The sequence below is a fragment of the Podarcis bocagei genome, assembly GCF_964188305.1.
Source record: "Podarcis bocagei genome assembly, chromosome: 1".
In the NCBI taxonomy this organism is placed as follows: Eukaryota; Metazoa; Chordata; class Lepidosauria; order Squamata; family Lacertidae; genus Podarcis; species Podarcis bocagei.
Window position 1 is genome coordinate 43,838,049 of NC_138125.1, and position 15,593 is coordinate 43,853,641.

Consider the following 15,593-nt stretch of genomic DNA (forward strand, 5'->3'; position numbering starts at 1 on the left):
ATGATACTGCCCCCCACCCCACCCCCCGAAAGTGACTGCAATTGGTAAGTTTTAAAGGGGGGAAAGTCCTTGTCCACTGAAAGTCAAATTTTTGAATGGATGGCAAGAGCTCTGAGATCAGCAACCAATCAAACAGTACATGAGCTGGAGATGGTGGCAGTGGGTATGAAGATGGGCTGTGCATTATGACACTAGGAACACTGCTCTGCAAATACCGTATTTTTTGCTCTATAACACTCACTTTTTGCCTCCTAAAAAGTACGGGGAAATGTGTGTGCGTCCCATGGAGCAAATGCAGGCTGCGCAGCTATCACAGAAGCCAGAACAGCAAGAGGGATTGCTGCTTTCACTGCACAGTGTTCCCTCTTGTTGTTCTGGCTTCTGAGATTCAGAATATTTTTTTTCTTGTCTTCCTCCTCCAAAAACTAGGTGCGTCTTGTGGTCTGGTGCGTCTTATAGAGCGAAAAATACGGTAGTTCGTTTCAGTTTATTTGTGAAATGTGCAACATAGTTGGATGAGATTTGATTCCAAGAGTAAACCTCACTGAATTCAACAGCACTTACTGCAGAATACACATGGTTAGGATGGCACTGTAATAAGTAAAGAAGTCTTCACTTTTCTTAAGAATTGGGAGTAGTAGTCTCCATTAGCATTTTGTGTTACTGACGTCTCCCTTTCAACAAACCACTGAAATGGAGCAAATGGCAATTTGTGGAAAACCTCAATTGCCATTTGTTGCACTTCTGCTTTATAGAGCGAGTTTTTGTGGGGAACAGTCTAGGGTGGGGGAAAAGAACACTTGGATACGGAGCTTTGAAGCGTGGGCCTGAGCTTGGAAAGGATGGGGCAAAAGGTAAGGGTGGACAAGGCTGTCATATGACTTGGTTTTCCCAGACATTACCGGGATTTCAAAGGTGGAATTGACATGGGGGGATTTCGGAAAGGCGGTGCTTTGTCCTGGATCTTAGGCAAGTCAATAGAAAAATTGGGTTTTCCTTAAAGAAGCTGAACAACTTGGGGGTTTCTGTGAAAAAGCTCAACAAATTTCAGGATGTCCTGGTTTTTACTTTTTGAAATATGGCAACCCGAAGTGTGGATAAGGCCTGAGTGGAGATGCTCATTTTGGCTGAGCAGGTCTCCCACCAGAGGCAGTGAAGTCCCATTGAAAGCTGCTCCCTTACCTTCTGGCTCTGCCTGTTAGTCTGTCCTTCCCTCTGGCTTTACTGCTCACTACTGGCAATGTTCTGGCAGCAGACTCACTGGTGCTTCTTCTGTGCTGACCTCCACCTAAAAGAAAAATGCCATGAGCCAAGACTAGCCAGTCCAGCACCAGGCCACAATACACCACAGTTCTGACCTCCATGGCTAAAGAAGGGTCCAGCAGCCATGAGGACTGGAAGTGAAAGTGCTACAGAATCCTTGGATGGTATCCAACAAAACAGTTACATTGCACAGCTAAAGCATTTTGCTCTAGTGTAACCTCCCCACCTTTTTCTCTCAGTGTATTCCAGGGGTTCCCCCTACTCTCCAGAGCAGATTGAGGGGGGAGCATGGGATGAGGAGAAGGTTGAGAATTGACGTTGTGCAGCTGAACATCACTGCACTGGCCAGGGACGAGGGGATTGCACTGAGAAAGATAAAAGTGTCCACTTTCATGGGGTTCCAGGATTTTGGTCTGAAGGCGTGTGCCACTCAGCAAGCTTGCTGAAGATAAGCAGGTCTGGATCTGGTCAGTGTATAGGTGGGAGATTCCCTGGCTCTTCATAGCAGGGAGAGGGGGAGGCAGGCTGGCTGGCTAGAAATATCTAAGCAAACTTCCAAAATCAAACAGTGGGAGTGTTTTTTGTGAGCCTTCCTGTCCTGATTCAGTTATTTCCTTGCTTGCTTCTTTGGTTATCCAAATACCACTCTTCCCCCACCCCTTGTGCCACCTCTGTAGGCTATTCAGCCACAAAGTCCATGGAACTTCCTGGTGCAGTCCTCTTCTTCAACTATTCCCAGAATGCTCCCTGGTTGCAAAGCTTTGGTTCACATGTCTGGAAACTAGAACCCCTGCAACGTGCCCACTCTGAATGTCCTATATGGAACCATTCCCAGCCTGCCTCCTAGCATACAGCTCTGCTTCTCGTCTGCTTTGTCCTTGGCTGTTAGCCAGCAGTGTGCCCTCTTTGCAAGGAAAGAGACAGTATAGGGTCGATGAATCTTGCTTTGGGGGGAGGGGGATTTCAGTTCTCCTTTACTTCAGTCTCCCAAATATTCCCATCGAGCTGTGATGTCACAGAAAGGTGCAAGAAATAGCAGCAGCAGTATAGCAATGGAAGGAAGCACAAACCCACAGAAATATTCGCAATTAGCATCTGAAGGTCAGGGAAAGTTGTATGATATCCAGGGCCTCGACAAATGCAACATTAACTCTGGGCCTGGAGTGATGGCAAGATGGTCTTGGGGGCAAAAACTTCCTATCTAGGAAATGTTTTTGTGATACTTCTGACATGGAAAAGAAAGCCAGCATTTACATTATGGCTGACCTGAACTCAGCCCTGTTCCTGAGACTTACTTTTTCCTTCAGAAGGCAAGGATCGGTGCTGGGACTTCTTCACATTTCTTCCTCCTTGAAAGGACAAAGCATGTAACAGAGCAGGATCATGTAACAACAAATTCCATCCCCCAGCAGCAAGAGCAGCAGCAGAGCACAGAACAGTTTGCCTAATTTGACGTAAAAACAGTTTGCACATCTAGGAAAGGGAAGATCAGGTGATTCATCAGCTAATATAAAAATCTGTACATTGGTGAAAAGGGAACCGAGAAAGCAGCTAGTATAACAGTGGCGAGCAAAAATAGTGAACTTTTTTTTAGAAATCTATGTGCCGGTTGAAATCTTCAACATTTATTGGAAAGTTGCTTCCAAATATATTTTGTTTTGTGAATCGGAACATGGATTTTGATTTCTATCTGCCTTGCTTAGAGGCATTGTCTTCAGTCTCTTTTCTAACCCCCACCCCCAAGATAGAAACTTTCCAATTTTCACAGTGGTCAGAGTCTTATTACAAAGGCAGACAGTGGATTTTGACCTAGTCAATATAGGCAATTGGAGTGTCTCTTCTGGTGAATGCAGAGTTCGGGGATGGAGTTCTGGGGAACATCTCAAGAGAATACCATGAAGCACACATGAGAGCCCTAAGAAGCAAGCTGTGCTCTGACTTTTCCTTTATGGTGCAGAACAAAAATTATTGTTTTATTTGCACTTTAACGCTGGAACTGTCTCATATCCCCAGCTGGTACAGAAATAAAGAACTCACATGAGTAAAGAAAGAACGCAGTGCAAGAATCTTTGAGAGTTGCCCATGATTCCCCAACCCGAACCCCTGTTCCAAAACACTGGACACACTGCTTAACATTGCTATTCCCACACACATGCTTTTTTCCCCACCTAGAGAGCCACACAGAATCAGGATTGGCTTAGCAACTGCTCTTGAAAGTTTGCACACCAGGTTTAGGGGTGTCTTCCACCATCCACTTCAACGACATAAAACTACTACTGTGGGTCACACCTCAAAATGAAGACATGAAAAACTGGGATGGGAGTGACAAGGGCCCAGCATCTTCTGACAAAGGCATGACTTTAAAAAGGTATGAAAGAAGTAGCCTTGAGACTTGGAGCCACATTAGGAGAGGCCTGGATATCTGAGACAAAGCAAACAAGATATCCAAGAGTTGCATTTTTTTGAACCTGACATCAACTTATTTATTCACTTATTGAATGTCTATTCTGTGCTTCCTCGTGAAAGAGTCTGGGGAGCGGAGGCAAACAGTTCCACAATTTAAGCACAAAAAGGAAAAGGAAAGCAATTCTAGAACAGTTAAAAGCAGTCAGAAAAGCAGTTGCCAGTAAATACATGTCCAGCCCTTTGCTCACCTTTCTTGTTGTGGACACAATCCAAAGCTGGCTCTCCATCTTTAGTATCATCAAACCTGCAAATGAAAGAAGAATAGTTCATGTATGAAGCTGGGGCAGAGAAGAATCTTCCCAAAAGGCTGCTCATGTTAAATTTAACACATTAACGAATGACTGTGTGAACCTACCCCTTGTTATTAAACAGTCCTTGCTTTTGCCTGCCCTGAAAACTGCTGCCAAACAGTTTTGCCAAGTGGCTGGCTGCAAATTCTGTGTTTTTAGGTCAGTTTTAAAATACAAAATAACCAGTATTTCCCTTCAGAATCCCTCTGGACTGTATGGAGGGCATTCACTAATAAATTAGACTGGCTCTTAGTTAAACAAATATAAATTGTGATGTCCTCCTTTACAAGGGGCCGTTTTCTTATCAACATGAGTTGCCTTCTTCTTCTTAACTTGCACATGCCCTGATGTTCATAGAATTATAGAATTTTAGCACTGAAAGGGACCCAATGGTCATCTAGTCCAACCCTGGCAATGCAGGAATCCCAACTAACGTGTCCATGATATATAGCCATCCAACCTCTGGTTAAAAACCTCCAAGGAAGGAGAGTCCATCTTTTAATGGATCCTCTGTGGGTAGTTTACTCTGAGCCATCTATTTAGGCAGAGACATTGATATACTACCCTCTTTCTCTAGCAATCACAAGCCCCATAAAGCCCACAGAGCCCCAAGAGTAGCATGAAACATATTACTTCCCATCAGCTTTCTAGCTCCCACCAGGATATTTTTCCTATCACTGACCTCTTTGCAGGCTACAGTCTGCCTTGGCCAGCCTGGTACCCTCTAGATGTTTTGGACTGCAATTCCCACCAGCCCCATCAAGTGCAAGCACAGGGAGGCTGATGGGGGTTGTAGTCTAAAACAGTTCTGTGGTTGTTGTTTTTGAAGATAGATGTCGGAACTCACCATGAACACTTTCCTTGTTCTCTTTGAATGGCAATGGCACCCACCTGAGAGGTGCCAGAATTGAGCTCCGGTGAGTTATGGCTGAAAAAGCCCTGGTCCAAAACATTTGGAGGGCACTGGGTTGGTATAAGATGACCTACAGCAGGCATGGCCAAACTTGGCCCTCCAGCTGTTTTGGGACTACAACTCCTATCATCCCTAGCTAACAGGACCAGTGGTCAGGGATGGTGGGAATTGTAGTCCCAAAACAGCTAGAGGGCCAAGTTTGGCCATGCCTGGCCTACAAGCATGCAGAGTGTGTGTTGACTGGGAGACAACTTACATGTGCTCTGATTTTTCTGTGTCCCAAGCCCGCCGCCATTCCCCCCTTGCGTTCTTGTGGCGTGCCAGTCGCTCCAGGTCAATCTGTTCCCGTTCCTTCTTCCACCGCATGTATTCCGACCGCTCTCTCCCGGTCAGGGTAGAGCCTTTATCCCCTGGGCTCTTCTGGGGAGATTTTCCTCTCTCCTAATTGAAACAAAACAATATGTGATTAATGTGGAAGGACTTCCTGGGCGTCCAGTGTTCAAGCTGATGATCACTACAGCAATTATGAATCTCTTAGGCTGTTTCAATCTGCTGGTCCTTTGGCTGACCATCTCACCTTCTTGCGTTATGGCCAATCCAATTCGTATATGAGTGGCTGCTTGAAGGGCTTCTCAATGACAACTCAGCTCCTTCAGCACTTGAATGCAGCTATCCTGACTTCAGAAAGGATAGTGAAAGGGGAAGTAATGCAAAGGAGGAAGTAGGTGTCTCTAGGCTTCCACAAGTTTCACTTCACCATCATGCTTGCCAATCAGGAAGCTACCGTATTTTTTGCTCTATAAGACACACTTTTTCCCTCCTAAAAAGTAAGGGGAAATGTGTGTGCGTCTTATGGAGTGAATGCAGGCTGTGCAGTGATCCCTCTTGCTGTTCTGGTGTCTGGGATTCAGAATTTTTTTTTTTCTTGTTTTCCTCCTCCAAAAACTAGGTGCTTCTTATGGTCTGGTGCGTCTTATAGAGCGAAAAATACGGTGCGGTACTATTTGGGCCTAGTTTGATCAGCTCTCAAAAGTGGTGTCGCAAGCAAAGTGTTTTATTGTGGGCATATTCCGCAGCATGTTCTTGACATAATAAGAATTGCCTTAGTGGTGGATTTATTCTGCTTTATTAGTTGCTCTGGGCTGCTTTCCTATTGTCACCACATTATTGCTGCCTACAGGGGCTCAGGTGCAACAAAAAGAAGGACAATAAAAAACAACAACCCAGAACATTTGTGATGTGAAAAGTTATGGGATTTCAGGCTACAGGATATACACCAATTAGAAACGAAGCAGTCTGGCCACCCTGAAATGTTTGCAGGTGCAACTAGCATTGAAAGCTGGATTGCAATGGCCACTTCCAATAGCACCATAATCATGAACGCAGAATGAAAACGATGTCTGGAGGGGCTTTTATAAAGATCGTTGGGGGGTTTTGTGCTGCTTGAGCCTGTGAAGCTGTCTTTTTTGGAAGTCCTACTCCAGGCACCCTCACCTTCAGAAATAAGGTAGGTGCTGACAGGGAAGAAAGTCATCTCTGTAGTGGTGTCCAATTTACAGAAGCCCCCCCCCCCCCTGGAATCATAAGGTGCTAAGTCATCATTGGCTTTTAGGGACTAAATGAAGGCAGTTTTTTTACACCTACGTATTGAATGGCTGAGCTGCTATTCTCTTGCGGTTCCATTTCTCAGCTCCTGCTCCAGTTTGGGAAGCTATTTTTATCTGCTGCTATTTTTGCTGTTTTGCTTACATATCCCACTCTGTGCTGTTTTAATTGGATTTTATTGCAAACTGAGCCTATTGGTTATTAATATTTTAAGCCATCTCAAAGGTAAAGGTAAATGACCTCTGGATTAAGTCCAAACACCTATTTATCTCCTTGCACTGGTGTGCTTTCGAACTGCTAGGTTGGCAGAAACTGGGACAGAGCAATGGGAGCTCACTCCGTTGCGCAGATTCGAACTGCTGACCTTCCAATCAGCAAGCCCCAAAGGCTCAGGGGTTTAGACCACAGCACCACCTGTGTCCTGCCACCTCAAAGAATGTATAGTCAAAAGGCAGTATAATTATGCTTTAAAAAACAAGTAAAAAATACTACTTAGCTTATTATTTATTTATTTAAAGTATTTCTATACCACAATTCATGGAGATATTACAGTGGTTTACAAAACTAAAAACAAACAAACCCTAAAACAATCAAATAACTAAAATGCAACAAAGTAAAAAAAAAGCACAGCGGATCATTATAAAAGGAAGAATAAAACACTAATTATAAATGGCCAACCAAAAATAAAAACAATGTATTGGCCTGTCCTCTTTCCTCTTTATATTGTTATGAGTTTGGGGGTGCCAGAATCCTTTAATCCCTTAAATCAGCAAGTGTTAAAATATAGAACAGGCTAGCTTCCTCATGAGGTAATTACCTGGGAAATGGGTCATTAAGAGAACAAAGGAAAAGGGGCTCTGTGCCAGACAGCAAATGGGTGGGGCCCCTCCTTCAGCTCTTTGATAGTTCGAAAGACAAAGCCTGAGTCAACCCCTCCATCATAGGCTCAGGTTGTATATTATGTGTAATTAAGCCATATAACCTAAAGACACCACAGTCTCTGCTGTGCCTCATTCCAAAGGAAACACAAACCCTGGTTAAGTACCTGGAACCCCTGTAAACTTGTATCATTTGGCGATTGTGGCTAGGAATATATTGTTGCATGTCACCCCAATCAAAATCCCCTGCTTGAGTAATCTGAGAGTCTCGGGTAGCTTAAATGCTCTGTATTTCCTATATCCTCCTGAGCTGCAGAAAGTCAAAGGATGCTCTGCAGTGGAGGCATCTAGGTGCCAATGTTTGGGGACCCTAAGGAAAAAAGGAACTATCTCCTCTGTGTGGGCTTCCAAACGACCCATGCACACGTTTGTGTTGATGCTCTTCCAAGAAGCACTCCAGGATTCAACACCTGACAAAATGCTTTGTCAGAACAGATAATTCTGCAGAGGCACCTAATACTGATCAACGAACAGTTGACACCGCACACTCCTGAGGTGGCAAATGCAAATGGCTAACTGCTCATTTGGCACACACAGTTACACAAATGGCTCGCACAGCTCATTGTTCGCAAGATTTGTTAAAACAGATGCTCACTACCTGAGCTGCAGCAGTAAATGGTGCCCTCCTCAAATCAAGGGGCCTGGTACCCAAGGCTGAACTGCTTCTTTTGGACCTTGAGGCAAACCCCACCACCACCTCTCTCTCCTTCTCTCTTGCAGGAAAAATACAATAATGTAAAATAAGTAACAAACAGCTGGCTGTCTTTTCATGACCCAAATCAGCTGCCTGAGACAGCCACCTCTACCTAAAGAAAAGGACACTCCTATGGTTAGACAGGCCACTATTTATCTCATACCGCAGATGGGATGGTGAGATTAAGGGAGAGTAGCCCAATTCTGGCCGCCTAGTGAGATGACAGCTGAGACTAGTTAACACCTCATGAACTAGCCACTATGCCACACTATAGAGCAGCCTTCGGCAACCTGGTGCCCTCCAGATACAGTGGTACCTCGGGTTAAGAACCTAATTCATTCTGGAGGTCTGTTCTTAACCTGAAACTGTTCTTAACCTGATGTGCCACTTTAGCTAATGGGGCCTCCTGCTGCAGCCGTGCCACCACCACACATTTTCTGTTCTCATCCTGAAGCAAAGTTCTTAACCCAAGGTACTATTTCTCGATTAGCGGAGTCTGTAACCTGAAGCATCTGTAACCTGAGGTACCACTGTATTTTGCACTACAATTACCATCAGCCCCAGCCAGCATTGCCAAGATGAAGGGGATTGTGGTCCAAAATATCTGGTGTGCACTATGTTGGGGGAAAGTGCTATAGTGCTGCACTATGTATAAATGTTTGTATCTGTATAGTTGGTCCCAGAAGGACAGGGAGCTCAGAGCATGCTGCATAATGAGCCTCCAGTATACAAGTCAGAACAATGTACTTTGAGCAGGAAATTTGTTTGCTTGCGCTGCCTGAGGCCTCATGATTTATTGTTCCATTCGGCATTGTAGCAGCTGAATGCTGGTCTTGCTTGAATGCTTAAGACCTTAACGAAAGTGGCTGCTCAGAACAAGAAGGAATGAATTTGAAAGAAAGCCATCAACACAGCAAGAGTTTAGTGTAGCCCACCAGATGTGGGAGCCAACCAGCAGCTCTCTGAACTGAAGGGAGGCCCCAGAGCATATTGCTGAATATACACATCCTGTGACGTTCATTGTCTGTGGATAAATCAATATTCCATATTTCTCCCCTTCAAAGATGGCCACACACACGCACACACCCTGAACAAGAATTAACACCCTTGGCATTTCATTGCAGATCAAAATAGAACTGAGGAAAATTAGAGGCTGAGGAACCTGTTGCCAAGGAGACACACCTATGTGGGTGGGCAAAGGAGAGAAAGAACAGCAACACTTTACTTCTTCTCCACCCAAGGGAATTTAGGGGCCTGACAAGCCCATCCCACATGTGGGCGGAGAAGCAAGAAGTTAGGATCTCTACTGTGAGCAATAGAAAAGCACCCCCAGAGGCTCCAGCCACCCTCCAGCCACTTCCGTTTCTGGCCTCCCCAAAATTGCTTCCCATAACCATACTTGCGCCTCACCTGCCAGACTCAGGAGTTTGATGCTTGGGAAGAGGAAATGAGAAATAAGAGATCTATTTCTATATCAGAGACCCTGTTGGATCACTAGAATAGCAGGTGAATGAAATCTATGATTCGGGGGGGGGGGGGTTGTATCCAGGACATCTAGGAGATTACTGTGTAGGGGAATTGGAATGAATATTCCAAACCTGGCAAATCGATCAGCAAGAATCCCAGCTGGTGTCCACTGTTTGTTGACTTATGAGCTCAAGTGAGAGACTCTGGATTTAGCCAGGATATGCTTATTTTTAATAGCTCAAAAAAGAGTGATAGATCCCCAAATATCGACACCCCCTCAGTCTAAACAAGGGGTGGAACTGCCATCAGAAGGGATGATGAACTGCTTTGTAGAATATAGCCAACTTGAACTGAAAGTGTGTCTTGAAGTGGGTGGGGGAGGCAGCTCGTGTTTACAGATTTGCCTGCTGAATCACGTATCTTCTGGGCAATATGAGATGTAAGGAGCATCCCAGCTTTTCCAAGGATGACTGCACTTTGTATTAAGGAAGTGAGAAGCAGATATTCACTGTTGGGAGCCAGCTCAGGGCAAGGGCAGGGAGCTGTTTACCATGCTGACCAGGGCCTCAGCTCAGCTTGGCCACAGCTGCGCTTCTTGGGCCATAAGGGAGTGACACAGATCAGCTCAGCTCACCGTGCTCCCTGGGCTGCAGCTGGAGCTCAGGCTAATGAATCACTTCACCGGGAAAGGGAGGCTTATTCAATTTGTGCTCCGTTAATTACGAGCATTCATCGGCTCAAGGGAGCCAAGGCTTCCTTCTGGGTCTGCGCTGAACAGTGAGCAAGGCCAAATCTATTGCAAAAAAAGAGTCAGCCCCTTGCAATCTGAGAGTGACGTGTTTTTTGTTGTTAACGCCGGCAGTTAGCAGCCTCTGGATCAACACCCCTCCTTCCCAAAGAGCTTACTACAGCTGCAAGAATGAATCGCGTGTGACAGGTCTTAGTCATACGGCTTGATGGAGCAGTGAAAGAATTTGCACGGTGGTGCAAGGATGGTGGAGGAACAGAACAGGCGTTGCATGCCCAGCCTGAGCATTTTCCTGCCACAAACCTTTTCAACCTCAAGCAAAGCACCATGGCTTCGTTTTGCACTCCAAGTAAGGCAGGTCCCTCCCGCACCTTGACTGCAGTCCTTGTCAAATTAAAGCACTGGACTTAGCAAGCAAGTTCCCCCTCCTATTCTTTTGCTGTTTGCAGGTGAGGATGGCTAAAGCCGTGCTGTGCTTCTGGCACCCTCTGGTGGCCTGTGTGCTGAACAGCACCGTGATGGCATTCCACAAAACGGCATTACTTAGCATTGCACCATACTGGAAACGGATTGCCTGGACCAAACCATTGATTAACGGTGCATCAGGTGCTTGCTTTTATCCCCTTTAGCATCTGAAGAAGTGTGCATGCACACAAAAGCTCATACCAGTAACAAACTTAGTTGGTCTCTAAGGTGCTACTGGACGGAATTTTTTTATTTTGTTTCGACTACGGCAGACCAGCACGGCTACCTACCTGTAACTGACACATCTCTGTTTACAATGAGGTCACGTGTCTTGTGCCCACAAGTCACCTCAGGGTGAGATAAACATAGTGGCAAGCAAAATTGCCTTATTCGCTGATGGGGAAGAATTCTTTCTAAAGACCTTGAGCAGAATTTCCTCACTGCTGCCACTGGTGGTAATACTGCAGCCAACGCATGAGCACTAGGATGCTCTCCATGGCAAATCAGGGCACAAAGCCAACGGGCTCATTTAAGTAGTTCAGCTGTGCATGTTGCAGCTAGCCACTGTCAGGGCCGGCCCAAGACATTTTGGCACCTGAGGCAAACCTCAAAATGTTTTTTAAAAAGCAAACCATCAATAAAGGCAAGTCCACCGCCTCCCAAGGTAGCCTGTTCCACTGTCAAACCGCTCTTACTGTCAGAAAGTCCTTCCTTAGGTTTAGTCAGAATCTTCTTGTGCATTTAGTCAGAATTGACTTGCGAATTGGAATTTTCTGTTGTCAAATGCAGCCACTGATGGTTAGTGAATTAAGCCAGTCAGCCCTGCTCCCTGTTCACGGAAATTGTCATTAAAGACTGCTCTCACCTTTCTGACAAGCACATTCTCTGAATGTTTGTCACCCTCTGACCACCTCCTCTCCACCGTTCTCTTTTCATCCACCTGCAAGGACACAAAAAGGAATGTTTATTCAGGAGCAAAGAAGCATCAGCACAAGCTAAGAAGATCAGATTCCCCTGCCATGATTTTTTCTTTATTTTTATTTCATTTTTTTAAGAACAGACAATACAGAAGAAACCAAGGATTGTCAGGTTCAGACAATGGAACAGAGGAAAAGGTTGGGAAACAAGATGTGGAAGAAGGACAACAGCAAAATTCTTACCAAATCCTTTCTATTCCACACTGCTGCCAGAAAGGAAAAGCAGATCCGTAGTTAAAAGCCTTGTCTTTACCATCAATATGAGCACTTCCAACCAAAATTAGCACACACAAATAGCATTTGAACATTTCTCTAGTTAGTTAGTTAGTCCTTGGTTTTCTATAGCACTTTTGATCTGAAAAGTGCTTTACAAATTCTGGGCATGATTCAGCTAGAGTTAAACACTCTGAAGCCATCTGGTTGTCCATGGGAATGATTTAAGCAAAATCTTCATTCTCAGTGGGACTGCAAGGTACTTAACTTTTGCTAGATCATCCTCAGTTATCATTCAGGCCCTCACCACAATATTGTGGTGCATGTTGTTGTTCTCATTTTATGGAGAGAAAATATCACATTGGTTGTGGGTTGGCCCCAAAGATACCCTTTTGCATGCAGAAAGCACCTTCCACTCACAGAAGGGCTGCTTGATGCATTGTGATAAATCAACATAAACAAGAAAAGAAGTGCTTCTGCTGGTACACGAGTTTGCAAAAACTCTTGACAAAGGACCTCTCCAGACTGCTGTTATATTGCAGGTGTATTCTGAAACATGTTCTTGACCCAGTAATAGTGCATTGGTGGTAAATTTATTTTGCTTTATTAACCGTTCTTTGATTCTTCTCCAATGCTTCTACATTATTACTGTCTAGAGGGAGTCTAACACAACAAAAGCAGGACAATAAAGAAACCCAGAGCATTTGTGGCATGAAAAGTTACAGGATTTTAGCAGCACCTTACGTGCTGTTTAGAAGCAGTATGACTACCTCAAAACTTATTCAGGGAAAATAGTATTTGCAAAGGAATCTCCCATGACCACCCCAATCATGAGCACAAATGAATATGCAGTAATTAGGACATTCTGTTTTCCTTTAACATCAGTGATCTGGTGGCCAGCTGGGGAAGACTGCAGGCCGGCCTGCAGATTGGCCAATGGTAGACAAGCCTGGGTCTGGGGTCAAACCAGCCAATGGGCATCGCTTGGGCCCGCCCCATAGGGAATAAATTGTGGCCAGGCCAGCATTCCTCCACAATCTTTTCATAGGATCTCCCATATCAGTTGCCATTATTCAGGGCTGGGCAGGAATTTTCCCACCTGGCTAATTGGCATTGGCCGGTTGGTTTTCACCTACCTCATAGTAATTGTCACAACTTTGTGAGGTTAGGCACTGGGTAAGCCTTAGTCTGGTGATGATGTTGTAGCCTCTGCCTACCCCTCCTTGGTTAATGGTATTCTGTTAAGGGGATCCATGAAGAGTTGCTTGTGCCTGATGCCCAGATGGGGGCTAGGGCCATAGAACTCCTCCATAGGGGAGCCCCCTGGGGTACCCCTATTTGATGTAGGTCATAGGGCCTCCCTCATGTTGTGATTTACCCTTAGGTACACTCACAGCAGATGGGATGGATTTAAAGAAATGGCTTCACCCAATGCCAAACCTTTCACATCTGTAATCAATAAAGTTGTGGCCTATTTGAATTCAAAATCTACCGGTATATGCTGCTGTCTTGTATGGTTGCTTATTACATAGGGAGCAACTGCGTTGTGGGGCCTTGGCAGGCAGCTGGAGGACATCTGGAGTAGAAGCATCAGAATTGCCACAGAGACAGAAAGATGAAACTCTGGCAAGTGACTATTGTTCAGTGGCAGAACACATCCTATCATTTTCAAGGCCCCACAACAGATGATGAGAAAGCCCTCTCTGTTTGAGAGCTGGAGAATCACTGCTAGTCAGAATTGACAGTACTAGACTAAATAGCTAAACTGACCCTGATATACGGCAGCTTGCTATATTCCTAGCTGCAGTTGGCTGAAGCAGAGGTACAGCTGTAGCTTCATTGGGAGCTTGTGTGAGGTTAGCACTTGTGTTGTCTGCTTGCTAGCAATATCTCTGCTTGCTTATTTGTAAACAAAGAGATATTACCAAGGCACCACGAATCTCTGGTACATTCTCAGCCAAAGGAAATGACTCAGATATGCTATTCCTGGGACTTACCACCACTCAGGGAAAGTGAGGAGTGTATAACAATGCTTAGAATCTATCGTGCTACCCTCACTCCACTTCCCAGAGCAATGAGAAGTTCCAGGAAGGCAATGCATGATCAGATTTAGTTTCTCTTGGAAAGCAGCCACTGGAGACTTATTGGAGTTTTGTAATATTTACATTATTAATCAGAGAACAGCAGTTCATCTGAACTATTATGAGGAGGAACCCGCAATACGTATCTCTCTGCTGGCAGCCAGTCTCAAAGCCCAGCATCATGTACACATAATCCACTTGATTTATCCACGTTCCCCAGTAGCCACTGAGCAACAATAAAGGCTTTTAGCAAGTGGCACCATTTGGAAATCAGTAACTTCATGTTCCACTAGGGCTGGAGTTCACGTAAGCAGATATTATCTTGCTATGTAGTCCAAAAGGCATCCCACATCCCAGTACGCAAGAGGGAAGGAGACTTGGAGGAATCTTGAAGCTTACAGAAGTGCAAAAATATTTTGGGGGTGGAAATCCATAAAGTGGGAGGCCCTCATAACAGTCCATTGAGAATCTTGGCTGACTGTTGGAGGGGGCAGAAAACTGGGGGTGGGGGTGAAATGGGGTAGCTGAAATGCTGAACAGAGGCTTCCGTACTGCAAGATTTTCATGATCAGCCTCATCTATTGACACTTTCTCACAAAATTGTGCCCCAAGTGGCTCACAACATATCAAGTGAATAATTATGGTAAATATATAACAAACACACACACACAGACACACACACACGAGAAATAATACCATCACTAAATAAATACCAAAAAAAATCTGTACAAGTTTGTTTGAAACAATATGAATAAACCAACCTAATCTGACAGCTTGAAACTAAACCAGGGAGAGAGAATAATGCCGAACACAGAAATAAAAAGTAGTATGCAAAACTTCCACATGCTCCAGATGCATCTCTCTCTCATAGTGTGGATCCAAGACTCCACTTCAAACATCCAGGGAACCCACCACCCCAGCTCTCTCCTGGGGTAGTGAAGAGGGGCCTTCAGGCCACCATTATCAGGACTCTGCCAACAACTCCATACAGAGGCCAAAAACTTTCATTCCACATTCTCCCACCAGTCGACATGCATTCATGCAGGCTGGGGGTTGTAAACAAATTTCTGGGGGTTTGTACCACCCTTGCCCTTGTGGCAATTTCTGACATGGTGATTTTTACAGTCCTTTCTCCAGTGCTTTTTATTCTGGGGGGATGCAGGGGTATGCATACCCCTAAACATTTTGTGAATCTTTGTACTTCTGTCCATTTACTGTTGTTGTTTTTCCTGACTTGAACTATAAAATGGTGATTTTTTTGAGTCAAAATGAAAGTACCCCTAAACATTTTTTTTAGAAAAAAAGCATTGCCTTTCTCCAAATCAAAGATATGGGTAACAGGGAGAAACATACATTTCAAAGGGCAAGTTTTATAAAGAAAATAAATAATTTCAGCTTAGAAATGATACTATGTTCTAAAAGAAACCAGTCATCAAATCTCTTTCTTAACATATGCTTAGTCTTGCAAGTGAG

General features: G+C 44.7%; 1 protein-coding gene across 2 annotated transcripts in view; it reads right to left on the reverse strand.

The window, feature by feature from the left end:
- Positions 1-15,593, reverse strand: part of CCDC9B (coiled-coil domain containing 9B) — a 54,157-nt gene that overhangs the window by 14,196 nt on the left and 24,368 nt on the right. For both annotated transcript variants that reach the window (XM_081208786.1, XM_081208787.1), the window contains exons 6-10: positions 11,715-11,789; positions 5,189-5,373; positions 3,918-3,973; positions 2,559-2,612; positions 1,183-1,288 (exon numbers count right to left, since the gene is read on the reverse strand). In XM_081208786.1, the coding sequence (XP_081064912.1) occupies positions 1,183-1,288; positions 2,559-2,612; positions 3,918-3,973; positions 5,189-5,373; positions 11,715-11,789 (476 nt within the window). The remainder of the gene's footprint in view (positions 1-1,182; positions 1,289-2,558; positions 2,613-3,917; positions 3,974-5,188; positions 5,374-11,714; positions 11,790-15,593) is intronic.